This window comes from Podarcis filfolensis (assembly GCF_964270895.1).
Source record: "Podarcis filfolensis genome assembly, chromosome: 17".
Lineage (NCBI taxonomy): Eukaryota > Metazoa > Chordata > Lepidosauria > Squamata > Lacertidae > Podarcis > Podarcis filfolensis.
This window is the reverse complement of record NC_139621.1, coordinates 8,546,232-8,561,364: the sequence shown is the minus strand read 5'-3', so window position 1 is coordinate 8,561,364 and position 15,133 is coordinate 8,546,232. Positions and strand designations below refer to the sequence as shown.

The 15,133-nt window shown below is 43.2% G+C and overlaps 1 protein-coding gene across 5 annotated transcripts in view; it reads right to left on the bottom strand.

Moving 5' to 3' along the window:
* Positions 1–15,133, bottom strand: part of VAV1 (vav guanine nucleotide exchange factor 1) — a 71,575-nt gene that overhangs the window by 15,029 nt on the left and 41,413 nt on the right. For all 5 annotated transcript variants that reach the window (XR_014542989.1, XM_083593128.1, XM_083593129.1 and 2 more), the window contains 10 exons: positions 14,438–14,533; positions 13,850–13,918; positions 10,650–10,736; positions 9,374–9,459; positions 7,160–7,292; positions 6,828–6,937; positions 6,331–6,432; positions 3,378–3,481; positions 2,662–2,684; positions 132–177 (listed from right to left, as the gene is read on the bottom strand). Coding sequence is in view for 4 of the 5 variants with exons in the window: in XM_083593128.1 (XP_083449254.1) it covers positions 132–177; positions 2,662–2,684; positions 3,378–3,481; positions 6,331–6,432; positions 6,828–6,937; positions 7,160–7,292; positions 9,374–9,459; positions 10,650–10,736; positions 13,850–13,918; positions 14,438–14,533 (856 nt within the window). In the remaining variant the exon portion in view is untranslated. The remainder of the gene's footprint in view (positions 1–131; positions 178–2,661; positions 2,685–3,377; positions 3,482–6,330; positions 6,433–6,827; positions 6,938–7,159; positions 7,293–9,373; positions 9,460–10,649; positions 10,737–13,849; positions 13,919–14,437; positions 14,534–15,133) is intronic.

Sequence of the window (15,133 nt, the reverse complement as noted above, 5' to 3'; positions counted from 1 at the left end):
GCAGTGAGTTCTCCAGATGCTCTGCTGCTAGTCTTGGGGGGCTGCCAGCCTCAATCCTTCATCGGTCACCTGCCATCATTGGTGTCCTTGCGGAAACATACAAAGTGAGCTATCAGGTAACTACAACTCACCTAGAGCAGCTTTATCGCTCTCCAGCGTATGTCGATTGGATTTATTCTGCACAGAAAAATGGATTTTGGTTCAGGTAACGGGAATGAGGTGAGAGGTTAACAGGATATAGAAAATTATAATAACCAAGGTACACATCCAAGTTTCTGGAAGGATATATCATATTCAACCTGTATGGAGTATTCATTATGCACAATGTACACATCTTAAGCTAAAACTTGGTTGACTGTGGATTATGAACCATTTCTACACCATTGGCTGAGTTGCTGTGATGTCACAGAACATTCACAATTATTCACATTCACGAGGAGACAGGTTCAGCCCATTGCATGCTGACAAACTTCCCTCACAGGGCTCCTCCACACTTCCCCTTGTCTTGCCGCTTCTCCCCAGGAAAACCTGCTGGTTACTGTTGAATCGGAACAAACGTCAAACGGTTTTTCTGTGGTTCTCCCGGGAAAAGTGGCAGAGCGAAAGAAAAACAGCTCAGACTCATGCCTTGAAAGTATGGGGAATTCTCATGTCAAAAATGTACAACTTGCTGCTGAAATGGAATACACAGGATGAAACGGTTAAGTCAGCCATGATTAAATGGGCACAAGATCTTGGACACAACATTATGTTTGCTGACTGGGAACAGTTATGGACCACAGGTATGAAATTTACGGCATGTAATGCCTTAAGAGAGAATATTATGAAAATGATATACAGGTGGTACATGACCCCAGTCAAGCTTGCAAAAATATATCATTTGCCCGATAATAAATGCTGGAAATGTAAGGAGGTTGAAGGTACATTCTTTCACCTTTGGTGGACGTGCCCAAAGATTAAGGCTTTCTGGGAAATGATTTATAATGAAATGAAAAAGGTATTTAAGTATACCTTCTTGAAAAAACCAGAGGCCTTGCTCTTGGGCATAGTCGGCCATTTGGTGCCAAAGAAGGACAGAACTTTTTTTATGTATGCTACAACGGCAGCAAGAATACTTATAGCAAAACACTGGAAGACTCAAGATCTACCCACTCTGGAAGAATGGCAGATGAAGCTGATCGACTGTATGGGACTGGCAGAAATGACCGGCAGAATCCGCGACCAGGGAGAAAAGTCAGCAGAAGAAGATTGGAAGAAATTTAAGGACTATTTACAGAAATACTATAAAATTAATGAACTTTGAAAAGATGTTGGTTTGAGTTTTGGTGGTCTCTAGCTGTTATGATAAAGATAATGGGGATTAAGATTGTTTAAGTTATTATTTTAAAAAAAAGTGGAATGAAAATAAGGTTTATTTTAAAAGGAATGTTAAGAGACTAGGATTTGCTGAATTATCAGGTTGAACTAGAAAACAAGAAGGGGAGGTATGAGGAAGTCAAAGAAATATGTTATTGAAAGATTGTTACTGAAATTGATCTGTTTTTAATATTTTTCTTTTTCTTTTTCTTTTTGTGTTTATATAAAATTGGAAAATCTAATAAATATTTATATATAAAAAAAGAAAGTATGGGGAATTCTCTTGGACCCCAAATGCTTTCTAGGCATGGAACTAGTGGAAGTGTGGACAAGCCCTCAGTAAAGGGTCAGTTTGCAGAAAGTAAAAACTCACACAAAGTACACAGACAGAAGGATCTACATGCTGGTGGAAGCAAGCAAAAAGGTTTGGTGCTAAGCAGACTGAGGACTGGGAAGATGAGTGAGAAGAGGACTTAGGAAGCAGTGGGTTTGAAGAGGTGGGGATGGAGTGGGGGGATGGAAATAGCAGGGGAGGGGAGCAGCAGAAAGACCTGATGTTGAGAAGTAAGGGAGGCAAGGACTGGAGAAATAAAAGGGGGCCAAGGAGAAAAGGGAGGCGATCTTTTGGGGGGGGGGTCAGGGCTCTGTGGCTATGGGAACAAAAGCAGCAGCATGCAGACAATTTATAAATGAATTGAACAATCCAGTCAAATCGATAACTGCTTGTCTCTAACTGAGCGATGAATGGAAAAGAACACAACGCCATCTATATTTTATAATTCATATCCACATTAACCAAAACTGGAGATACCCAGAATTTTGTTCTAAAATTCCAGTTCTTTCAATTTCTAGGTATTATTTGCTGTGCATGCCTGCACTTAATCTGGCTCTTTCGGGAGGAAACAAGTGTGGTGTCTTTCAGCCACCAAGTAAAGACAGCTGCCATTGGCTTCTGCCTAAAAAAGCAACCTTTGGGCAGAACCACACAATACCTCTCTGCAAAAACAGGTTCCTGGGGCCCCATGTTTGTCTTATGAGCACAAGGGCAAGGGAGGACTGGCAGGAAGAAGGGGCTGTTTAACCTTCCTCCCACCTGCCAATTCTTCTCTGCAAAAGCCCTTCCCACTCCTCCAAATCTTTGTCCCAAGGCTAAAAATAGGCCTCTTTTGGGGAGGGGAGGTCTGAGCAGAAAGGCTGGGGGGGGGGGGAGAGAACGCCTTCCTGCTAGGCTCTCTTGCAGATGTCCTTCCACCCCACCCCATCTATTATTGCTATTAACTCCAACTTTTATTCTTTTTTTTTTACCTTTTTCACTGTAGATCCAGACTCTGCATTAAACAGAAAATAAGGAAAGATTACAATAGGCATGGAGAGAAGAGCTTAAAATTAATATACATAGTATATCACCACCTACTATAGGAAGGGACACGGGTGGCGCTGTGGGTTAAACCACAGAGCCTAGGACTTGCTGATCAGAAGGTTGGCGGTTCGAATCCCCGCGATGGGATGAGCTCCCGTTGCTCAGTCCCTGCTCCTGCCAAACCAGCAGTTCGAAAGCACGTCAAAGTGAGAGATAAATAGGTACCACTCCGGCGGGAAGGTAAACGGTGTTTCTGTGCGCTGCTCTGGTTCGGCAAAGCGGTTTAGTCATGCTGGCCACATGAGCCGGAAGTTATACACCGGCTCCCTCGGCCAGTAAAGCGGGATGAGTGCTGCAACCCCAGAGTCAGCCACGACAGGACCTAATGGTCAGGGGTCCCTTTACCTTTACCTTACCTACTATAGGAATGGAGCTCTGATTCACACACACCCTTTTAAAAGTAAGGTAAAACTGTGTATCACCAGCTTATTGCTTCCCATTTCATTATCGATAATCATTCTTTGCATACCCCCTAGCTAGCAGGACCAGTGGTCAGGGATGATGGGAGCTGCAGTCCAGCAGCATCTGGGGACCTGGCCCAAGGTTGAGAAAGGCTGCTCTAGAGACTTGTCCACCAATTTAGAGGAGTCTGAAACCTTACCTTTACCTGAGCTGGACTTTCCACACGGTGACACCCGCCCCAGACATTCCTTGTGAGCAGGTGCCCGGCATCTGCTGCAGCGATAGCCCTGATAGAAGGTTCCTCTGTGTGAAGATGGGAAAGAGGAGGGAGGGGGCTTATGTATAATAAAGTCTTGCTTAGTTGCCTTACATAAGTGCTGGGTAGAAGATAGGTGTGGATCTACTGGTAGATCAGATCTCTGGGTAATTTGCAGTAGATCAGGTTTTCTGACTCTCAATTGTTCAACAAGTGCATCGTTTTGTAACAAATTTTAGTGTAGCAAGGTAGGCACTGTAGCCTGGGTATGACTTTAAACGACTTTAAAAGGCAACCCACCTTGGTATCCCAGAAAGACTCTGCAAATCTTAACTCGCAAGAGGCTCATGGAAAAAAAATGTTTGTTTCTACAGTGGTGCCTCGCAAGACGAAATTAATTCGTTCCGCGAGTCTTTTCGTCTTGCGCGGTTTTTCGTCTTGCGAAGCACGGTCAGTCGCAACTGCACCTCTTCAAGCGGTTTTAAGAAAAAGGAAACAAACTCGCAAGACGTTTTCGTCTTGCGAAGCAAGCCCATAGGGAAATTCGTCTTGCGAAGCAACTCAAAAAACGAAAAACTCATTCGTCTTGCGAGTTTTTCGTCTTCCGAGGCATTCGTCTTGCGAGGTACCACTGTATTGTCCTTTTTTTACCGGAAGAAAAGTATGCCTAATTCAATTGATGTGGTTAAAAAGGATTTCTTGTACAGTTTTCCTTTTGGCTTCACGAAGCCTATTTTTTTGGAGCCAGTGTGGTGTAGTGGTTAAGAGCGGTAATCTCCTAATCTGGTGAACCGGGTTCGCATCTCTGCTCCTCCACATGCAGCTGCTGGGTGACCTTGGGCTAGTCACACTTCTTTGAAGTCTCTCAGCCCCACTCACCTCACAGAGTGTTTGTTGTGGGGGAGGAAGGGAAAGGAGAATGTTAGCCACTTTGAGACTCCTTCCGGTTGTGATAAAGCGGGATATCAAATCCAAACTCCTCTTCTTCTTCTCTTCTTCTACAAAATGACAGCCCCACCCTAAATTATACTGCTGAAATCAGTAGTGCCAGCTTGAATAAAATAGGTGGGGCAGGTAAGCCCTGCCTCGCATAATCAATTCCATGACGCAGCACATGCACACCTTTTGAATGGCAATGCCCATCGATTTTGGGAGGGGCTGGACCCCCCAATATTTTATTGGGGGGCCGAAGGGAACTCGGCCCCTAGGATCTGGCTCCTGTGACTACAATGAAGGATGCTTGACGCGATAAGTATGAATGGATTTTTCTGCTTGAGAGAACTTTGAGCTCTGTTCTGTTCTAGCACTCCAAAAATATTTCTGGGTCCAAAGTGCCAGTCTCTGATTGGTGGATCTTGGGGCTCTAGAAAAACCAAAGCAGATCTTGCAAGCCTGAGGTCTTACAGGGTTTCCTGCCGCTAGGCACTAAAGCTCAGGTGTTGTGGTTCCAAATAATGCCTGATGTGATCCAAATCTCCATGTTCCACAGTGAGAAAACTTTTACATGGGCTATCCTGATATTAATAACTCCATTAGCATTTAAAATAGAGATAGATAAAATTTTTGAATGTTGATATATGTATTGTAATGTCGCGTAGTGTTGTGTATTGTTAGGTACGGTAGATTGTAGTGAATGGTGAATTGTTGTGTAAGTTATTGTTGATTGTTAAATAAAGTGGTTTTTTTTTAAAAGCATTTAATTTCACTGCTAAAGATGGGATCACATAAAACTGGCAGCTATATTATTAAGATAGTTGTCCCTTCTACCAGAAAGGAATGCCAGAGCAAGCTGTTGGACTATGCCAAAATGGCAAAACTGACTGGAAGACTCAGGAACCAAGAAGACCTAAACTTCAATAAAGAATGGGGGAAATTTATAATTTATCTAGGAGATCACAGTAAACAGATGAACACACTAGCAGGATTTTAATAACATTTGTAACGTAACAAATATTATGGACAAGATGGAAAGATACAAAATATGGATTGTGGAAAAATATGCAGTTAAGAGGGTGTACGATAGGACTCATGGTGGGAAGCCCAGAGATTTGGAGAAATCTCTAAATATGGATATGCAATTTGAATTGTTATAAATTAATATTTGAAAAACCAAATAAAAATTACTATGCAACAAAAGAGATACCGTATTGGCCCGAATATAAGCCTCACATGAATATAAGCCGCACCTTTAAAATTAATGGGGAGGAAAGGAAAAAAAGACAATACCCATGGAGGAGTGGGGGTCGAGGGGGGCCAAAGAGGCAGTGCCTTCCGTCCAGCGGCAGTGATGGTAGGCAGCAGTGCTTCTAGAGCAGCCTTTCTCAACCTGTGGGTCTCCAGATGATGTTGAACTACAATTCCCATCACCCCTAGCTAGCAAGGCCAGAGCTCAGGGACGATGGGAGTTGAAGTCCAACAACATCTGGGGACACACAGGTTGAGAACCGCTGTTCTAGAGGGTCAGCACCACATGGCCCCCCAACGGGATGGGCAGAGAGAGGCGGCTGCTGGTGGGACTCATGCGGCCCTCAGCGGGATAAAGCCAGGCAGCACCTCGGACTAGCGCCAGTCCCAGCACACTAACTGCATCTCTTGTTCCTCCTCCTAGCAGACCTTCTCGCTCTCTCGTCCACACTCCTCCCTCCCTTCCTCCTCCTCACCGCCTTCTGGCTCCCTCTCAGGAACCCCCTCACCGCGCCGCCATCTTGAAAGCCAGCCCAGCCCAAACCAGCCAGCATCCAGGGACAATCCTGCTCCAAGCCATTTTTTGTAAGGTCGCGAATATAAGCCACACTTTTCACTGTCAGAATTTGGGGGGAAAGTGTGGCTTATATTTGGGCCAATACGGTAGTTGTCCCTCCTGTATGGCTTGGGTAGAGTGGGATGGGATACGTACCTCAGCAGCATCTGGCAGGCTTTGCAGGAGGTGGTATCCTCAAAGGAATACATCTGGAACTCGTGTCTATTTGCTGTAGCATTTTCAGGGTAGATATTGGAGCTGCACCAGAAATTGAGAAAGAGGGAGTCAGCAGGTTACAACAATGGTGGCTACATCAAATTCATGGGCTCATGGACTGTTGGTTTGGAGCCAACACAAAATAAAGACATCATTGTGTCAAGAACAGGTTGCAGAAAACACCCACAACAAAACACCAGCCTGGATGGGCCCTGGATGTCCATCCCAGCCCATTAGAAAGATTCAGATTCTTACATCAAATCTGCCAATTTTGCACATTTTTTCTGGTAATATTATGGTCAATATTATGCTGCAGAATCATGGTACTGTCATGGAAATGTTCCAGTGACTAGAATGGATCTGCAGCCGGACTGCAACAGTCTTGGGATTGTAAAGGATAGCATACAAGAGGGGCAGGAGTAGAAGTGTAGACCTACAGGGCCATTTCAAATTGTTCCATCCATTTCTTCTTCAGCTCCCGCGTCTTAAAGTACAGTTCAAAGCCCGAGGAACCATTAAGCTCGATTAGGACAAACATGTGAGTCCACTGTCAAGAAGAAAGAAAAGGGGAATAACAGATTAGCATAAAATCTTGGCTGGGCCATATTTATTGACTTGGACTCCTTAGTTCCCTCTTAGTCCCATTTGGGAAGAATGGGAAGAACAGAGTTCTGTTCTGGGGTGGAGGTGCCTGCTGAATTAAGGCCGCAACTCCCATTCCCTTCTCAGCCCCCCCAGCCTAGCCCCCAAATGCATACCCAAACACTACCTTCTTGTTGTCTTTCTCTACAGAAGAGTCATCTCGGATCTGGTAGCTGGAGAGATCGACAAATTTCTTCATATCGTATGAATCTCCTTTCCGCTTGCAGATTAGCAGGGCTTTGTCCAGGAGAAAAGCATACCTGCAAGACAGTTTTAACTTGAGACATTCCAACAAGGGTGAGATAAAGGTATCACCCCCACTTCTGTTTGTCCCATGTCTAGAAAGGTAAGCTTTCACCTCTTTATAGGTCCACCACATGTGATAAAAATTCACTTCCTTTTCTTTACATTTCCAACACGCTTTATTTCTTGTCCTATACATTTTAGCAAGTTTGGTTGGTGTTGAATACCACCTATACATCATTTACTGGGATATGATATATAACGAGTTGAAGAAGATGTATAAAAATACCGGTACTTTTCTTAAAAAACCAAAAAGGAATAGTGGGGGATGAAATACCAAAGGGAGATAAAAAAATATTGATGTATGCAACAACTGCAGCAAGAATTGTTTTAGCCCAAAAAGGGAAACAAAAAGAAACACCAACAAAAGAAGAGTGGCAGATGAAGATGATGGACTTTGCAGAATTGGCAAAACTGACAGGGAAAATCCGAAACCAGCACGATCAAGCATTCCAAAAGACTGGAGTAAATTTATACAATATTTGAAGGACTATTGTAAGCAATTAACAACACTAGCAGGATTGTAAGAGGACTTATAATGATAATTGTTTTTACCTTTTTACATTTATTTAAGAATTGTGACCTTCAGAATGAGTGTAGTGTAAACTGGAAAATGTATACGGGAGGGAGGGGAGTTGATAAGCTCTTGAGAGCAAAAGAAGTTAAATGTACAATAACGATGTGTTTAAATATTATAAAATGTAAACTTAATAAAAAATATTTTTTAAAAAATAGAAAGCACAGGCCGAATAGGTTCCCCACTTGTTCCATGCTTTGTAGGCAAGGGGGCAGAGTGGTTTTACATTTGACCTGCCACTTTCCCCGGAAAAATACCCACTGTTTACTGCTGAATCAGAACAAACCTCAATCTGCAAAAAAAACCCAATTTCTTTTTGTTCTGTTTCAGCGGTAAACAGTGAATTTTCCCTGGAGGAAAGCAGTGCAACAAGAGAAAGTGTGGGAGAGCCCATAAAAAGCATGCATTTTATAATCTTATTATGCAGTCTCCTGCACTGAATGCAGTTAACAAACAACCTTGCTTTGTTTAGGCTTCCCTTGGTAATATTTTTGGGTGCTATCCAAAGCTGCAGTTTTCTTTTTGAGGCAAACCTCTGGCTCTACTGTGCACTGAATGTCGTCTCTGCTTGAGCACATAAGACTAAGATGCCACCGATAAATCTGCCATTGAAAACCACAAATGAGATGAACTATTATAATTATGGGTGAATGCAGACATGCATCTCGGTGCATGCTGAAGCTGGACGTAGCTCACACGAGGAAACAGCAGCAGACAGTGAATGTGAAAGTAGTTGCAAAAACCAAACCGTGTACAATGAGGGAGTTTGTGGGCCAAGAAAACGTTGGGCTGCTTCAACAAAGGGCTTATCCACACTTATTTTTCCTCCACACTTACCAGACAGCCTGTGCTTTAAAGTCCTGTGTCTGAGCAATATTTCGTTTGTTCCAGAGCTTTCCTCGCGAAAACCTGCCATTTAACACTGAATTGGAGCAAACAGCAATCCACAGAAAAATCCAAACTGCTGTTTGTTGCGCTTCAGAGCAGGTTTGCTGTGTTTAAAGAGCAGGTTTTCATGGGGAAAGCTGTGGGGTGAAAAAAAGATCTTGAAGTTTGCTAGGGGTCTTATCTAACCACTTAATATTGTCTTTTCTTCATTGCTGACATCCTATTTAAAACCTGTGCTGTGTTATGAAAATCCTGGGCCCCACACTAGGCAAACCAAGTAGTGTCTAACTGATAAATTCCTAGGGAAATATTAGCAGATTATACCAGAGCCATATCATGAAAAGCACCAACCCTAGCCCCCACCAACCTTGTTAGCCTGTTTGATAATCTGGCCCTGTTCAGAACAGCCTCTGTTTCCACTGCTGGAAAATAAATAACCAAACCAAGTACAGGGCCAAGTGCGGATACTTATTAAACTTTTCCATGGACCACCTGAATGAAGCTCATAGACAATCAGCATTCAACAGACCAGAGTTTGAGAACCTGCTCTCTAGAGGATGTGCATGCCATCACCTGTCTATTTTTGAGCGCTTCTCCCCGCTGATGATCTTGAGCTCCCCGTCAATCTTCGGCCGTCCAAAGTGAGCCAGGGATTGTGTCTAGGGAGAAGGAGAATGAGTTCCTTTACAAGAGATCAACTGGCTGCATTCAGAAGATCCTTATTTAGGACTGGACCAAACTGTTATCTCCCCCACCCTTGCCAGGTAACTTAGACAGGTGGATGGAGCCATCAAGTTAATTATTTCCGCCTGCATGGTTTGAAACTAAACCATGTGGGCAAAGTCACAACCTGCATAGCACATGTCTTGCCAATCCCAGAGCATAGCACTCCACAAGAACCGACCATCAGCTCATCAGCTGATCCTTGAAGCTTGGAAAATCCCATGCAAGCACTTTGCAAGACCTCATGATCCTCCAAAAGCAGGTGCTGGATATGGCAGGCAGTTCCTTTAAGAATTATATGCCTTCATATTAAGGAAAGCTTTTACAACCTTTTGTTCAGACAGTAAAAACGGTAAAGGGACCCCTGACCATTAGGTCCAGTCGCGGTGACTCTGGGGTTGCGGCGCTCATCTCGCTTTACTGGCCAAAGGAGCCGGCGTACAGCTGCCGGGTCATGTGGCCAGCATGACTAAGCTGCTTCCAGCAAACCAGAGCAGCGCATGGAAACGCCATTTACCTTCCCGCCAGAGTGGTACCTATTTATCTACTTGCACTTTGACGTGCTTTCGAACTGCTAGGTTAGCAGGAGCAGGGACCGAGCAACGGGAGCTCACCCCATTGCAGGGATTCGAACCACCAACCCTCTTATCGGCAAGTCCTAGGCTCTGTGGTTTAACCCACAGCGCCACCCGCGTCCTGTTCAGACAGTAGTTCCTTCCAAAACTATATATGTCCCTGATAAGTTTACAAATTTTGGAGATAGTAGGAGCATAGGAGGACATATTACATTTGGGGGGGGGGCGCGGGAGAGTTCTGGCACCAAACAGGGAGAATGGGGCATTAGCAGGAATATTTTTTTATTTGTTTACTTAAAGCTGTTAGAATGGCAGCTTTGCAAAAGTGGGAACAAAAGGAATTCCAATAATTAAGATAACAATGGGATATGATTGTTGATAGTATTATTTCTCTTTCTTTTCTCCTTTTTATTGTATCTAATTTATTTGTAACTGAAAATCAACAAAGTGAAAATTTATATTTTTCAATCGATATGAAGGTACATGCTGGAGTCGAAAGACCTTATCAAAAACAAGAGAAGGTAGGCAAAATCTCTTGCTGCAACACTCACCAAGTTCTCAATGGAGAGCTGGAAATTAGTGATTTGTTTCAGTGTTTCGTTGTCCCTCTTGACTTCATTCACACATTGAGCCAGATCCTAATGCGGGAAATAATGAATGAGATCCGATATTCAAAAGAAATGATCGGTTGGAGTACTTGCCAAAGATCAAAGAGGTAAGTGAGAGTTAAACAACAACAACAACAATGCAACAAACCCCTTTTGGCAATGTTCTGAGGAGTCGTACCTTCCATCATAGTTCTATTCTTGTAAGCACTCACAACCCTGTAAGGTAGGCCTGTGTTCATACAAATGGTTTGGTGCAGGGCAGGAGGTAAACTGGAATCTATTGGTAGGTGTAATGGTTATATGGGGTTGCTCGTGCGTAAGTTGCCGCCACTCCTGGCTAGGTAGCCTGGTTAAACCTTTCCTGGCTGGACAGCCCTTCACTTCGTGGCTGTTCAGTCGCTAGCAGAATCCGTCAGTGGGCGTTTCTTGAACTTCTTCCAGCAAAGAAGTTCTTTGACGCCAAGTCTACGCCTACTTTCCCTGCGTGGAAGTCTTCTGCGCAGGGTGGGTGTGGGTAGCGGAGGACCTGTGCTCTCCCCGCTGGTCTCCAGCGAAGAGTCCTGGAGCCCTCTCTCCGATTCCCCCCTCCGCCCCCCTTTATCCCTGGTGTTACGCTGATTTCCTTCCCCAGCTGCTGAGTCCCCTCTCTCCCTGCTTGGCCCTTCTCCAGCATCGCTTGGGAGACCTGCCTCCACTTCTGCCTCCGATGTCAGTTCCCTGACAGTAGGTCTCTGGAAGATTTTAGTCAATTGCCAAGAATTTCCGACTTCTGCTTGTTTCACAATAGCAAATGGCACACACCCTTTGGAAATGTGACAACTGAATTTAAGAAAGCTTGCGGAAACTATGAATGAAACCTCGTGTAGAAAGATTGTAAGCTCTTCTCAATTTCCCATGTTCTTTCATACTAAGGGCTTATCCGGAATTCCTCTTGTCCCACTGCTTTCCCTCGGGGGAAATCGCTCTTTAGCACTCAATCGGAGCAAACAGCAATTTGAGTTTTCCCTGCATTGCTGTTTGTTCCAATTGATCACTAAAGAGTGGGTTTTCCCTTGGAAAGGAGTGGGGTAGGGGAAAACAGTTCAGATCTGTACTGAGAAAGTATAGGTCAAGCGAAAAACTGATGAGACCTGTTCTTTCTAGGCATGGCAGAAGCAGAAGTGTGGATGAACCCTAAATGTATGTCTGCAGTTGGTGGCTCTTGGGATTCTGGTAAAACACAAGGTAGATCCCAGACTCACAATCCTGAAGTCTGTCCTCCACTAATTTTAGTATTTTAAAGACATTGGGAACACCTGTCAAGGTTTTCCAGTTGGTTGGAACCCACAGATAAATCTACATTGGGGCTGAAAACCTATGCACATTTACCTGGGAGTAAGTCCCATCGTATTCCATGGGTCTAACATGCAAGTAAGCAAGCTTTTGGAGATTAAAATATACAGTAAATGAGAACATACGCAGAAAGAAGCAAGACGTCTGTTGTGGCGACGCCACCTTGCAGCAGGTTGGCCACACCTGCAGGTTGCTGCCATCACCACCCCAAAGTTCCCTCACCCGTCCTACTCCCTCATTCCAGCGCCACTGCAATTCTTCCCCCTCATGTGCATCAATGACTGGAAGAGCTCCAAGAAATAAAAGTATACTGGGGTAATTTATATTGCATTGTAATTTATAGAGGTACTCTGTATACAGGTTTAATGGTAAGGCTATTGGGTTAGGGCCTGGAAGACCCGGATTCAAAACTTTACTCAGCCATGAAGCTAACTGTATGACACTGGGATAATTGTTATAATCCCCACCCCCCCCAATTTTTAATTGAGTTTTGTGCAAATACAAACAAGACTAGACATAACAAACAAATCTACAGAAAACAAAGAAACAAAGCAAAGAAAAAAAAACAAGAGGAAAAAACAAACATAAAACCAAAAATAAAATCATGAACAAAAATGAAATGAAATTAACTATACAATACTATCCCAAAGCATCAATTCTCAAAGTACTTTCCCTTTTGGAATAGATCTCTTTTGTTATTCTATTTATTTTTGACTTCCATCTACTTCACCACGATTCATTCTATCATTCTGATACGGTTTCCCCCCCTGTATTTCAATTCATGTCCTCATCTTGGTATAAGGATTTTTTTTTCTATTTATGGATTTATTCTAGGCACAACCAAATTTTGCTTGTTGAGCCTTGTCTCATTAGATAAGTGTTAAAGCATTCCCACTCCTTTTGGACTACATCAATTGGTTTATTCCTTAATGGTTCGGTCATTTTTGCAAGTTCCAAGTACTCGTTTAACTTTAATTCCCATTCTTCTCTAGTAGGGATCTGTTCACTTTTCCAGCACTTGGTTACCATTACTGCGTATAGAAATAATATTGTTCTTTCTTTTGGGATATCGGTGGTTAAAATCCCAAGAAGGAATGCTTCTGGTTTTTTTTGGAAATGTGAATTTTAATAGTTTTTTCATTTCTTTGTAGATCGTGCCCCAGAACTGTTTAATTCCTGGACACGACCACCGCATATGAAAGAAGGTTCCTACTTGTGATTTACATCTCCAATATTTTTTATTGTGGCTTTTGTTGATTTTAGTGAGTGATGTATGCTGCCTGCAGTCTTCTGTCCATTTACATGAGAGTAAGTTGCACCGAGAACCTCCCTTAATTGAACTGGGAAACAAGCTGCAGAGTGGTTGACTTAGTACTACAACAACATTACACGGGAGGAGTTTGGGAACCTAGGCACCTCCACCCCTAGGTGCCCCACCAGGTCTAGGTTCCACCATCTTCTGTTGCTTGTTATAAACTGGAATAAGAGATGGAACCATGGGAAAGAGCTGCACTAGACCTAGAGTACATGCTTTGTATGCTTTACTGCTCAACATTTCAAATACTATCTCAAGCATCAGGGCTGAGAAAGATTCTCTCCTGGAATTCAGATTATGGTCACGGGAGTCCCTGACGTCCCACTCATCTGATCTGCTAGAACCATTCCCCCACCCAACTGACAGATACACAAGCAAATATCCTCAGGTAGCCTAGATGGGTGTACAGCCTCCCTTTGTCACGGGACCCCAGAAATTTTAAGGCTGCAAACACGATGTGTTAAATCACTCCGCCTACCCCTAGAATATATCTCACCCGCATAGCATCTAGCGCAAGCCGCAGATTCTCCTTTTCTGTTGGGTCCACTGTGTATTTGGTCAGCTCCTGGCGGGAGGAGGCAGAGAAAAATGAGCAAACTTCTGCATTTGGGAGATAAAATAGCCAAAGTAATCTTCACTATGTGCTAACATTCATATGTCAGCATCATTACTGAGAGCTGAAACCAATACTTTTTGCCAGTAAAGAGTTGCTGAGTCCAGTGCAGAATTTCGAATTACATCAGCACAAAGAGGAAACTCAGGTTCCAGGAACCTCACTTTTCCTACGGCAGGAGCTTATAAATAGGAGTCCCAGAGATAGGGATGTCTTGCCTAAACAAACAAACAATAGGGTTCTTGGCTCCCAGCTTGCATTTTTTCACTCACTATGCTTTAAACACCTTCCTGATCTAGAGGCAGAAAGAACCCTAGAATTGGCTCACTCTAACTGGAATTTATCCAGGATGAACTTGGTCTAAATGAATGGAGGCTGCACAGAAGACAATTGTGCCATATACTTTCAGAGCAATACTCCCCTTCCTTTTTCTTCTCCCTGGCATTACATAATCTGATCAATGTTTGTTACCTGCAGAAGCAGATGATATTTCAGTACCCGCTGCATGGGTACCATGAGGAGGTCTCGCAGGCTGAACCGCCCATTATTGGCTCGTTGCGAACATTCCTAAAAGGCAGAAAATTGGAGCAATGTTCTCGAAAAACAGCACTGTTTGTAACGTTTTCTTTCTTTACATATATACAAGCAGACTATTGGAAATAAGGAGATTCCTAAAAACTGGGATCGATTCATCCTACACCGAATCCCCAGAGGGTGGGTTATGTGCCTCCAAAAGTGGGATCCCAGGTTCAGCTAAATCCAGCTCTCTCTTTTTCATTTTTTTAATTAAATTTTATGTTTTACAATTTAGAATATTCATTTAGACAACCTTAAAATATCAATTACTTCCCTTCTTCTCTTTCCATGCTTCATTTTGCATATTTTATATAAACTAAACCATTCAGTATTCCATTGTTACTTCCATCAAAACTTATTGACACTGTCAAATTTATCATAATGCTGCCAATGTTTTCAAGTGCACACAATTACCCCCCATATATTCAATAAACATTTTCCAATCTTCTTTAAACAAATTTTCTTCTTGTTCTCTTGTTAGATCGGCAAGCTGCACATATTCCAACAGTTTAAGCTGCCATTCTTCTTTGGTTGAGACCTCACTCATTTTCCATTTTGGGGCTAACAAAAAACAGGCCGCTGTAATGGCGT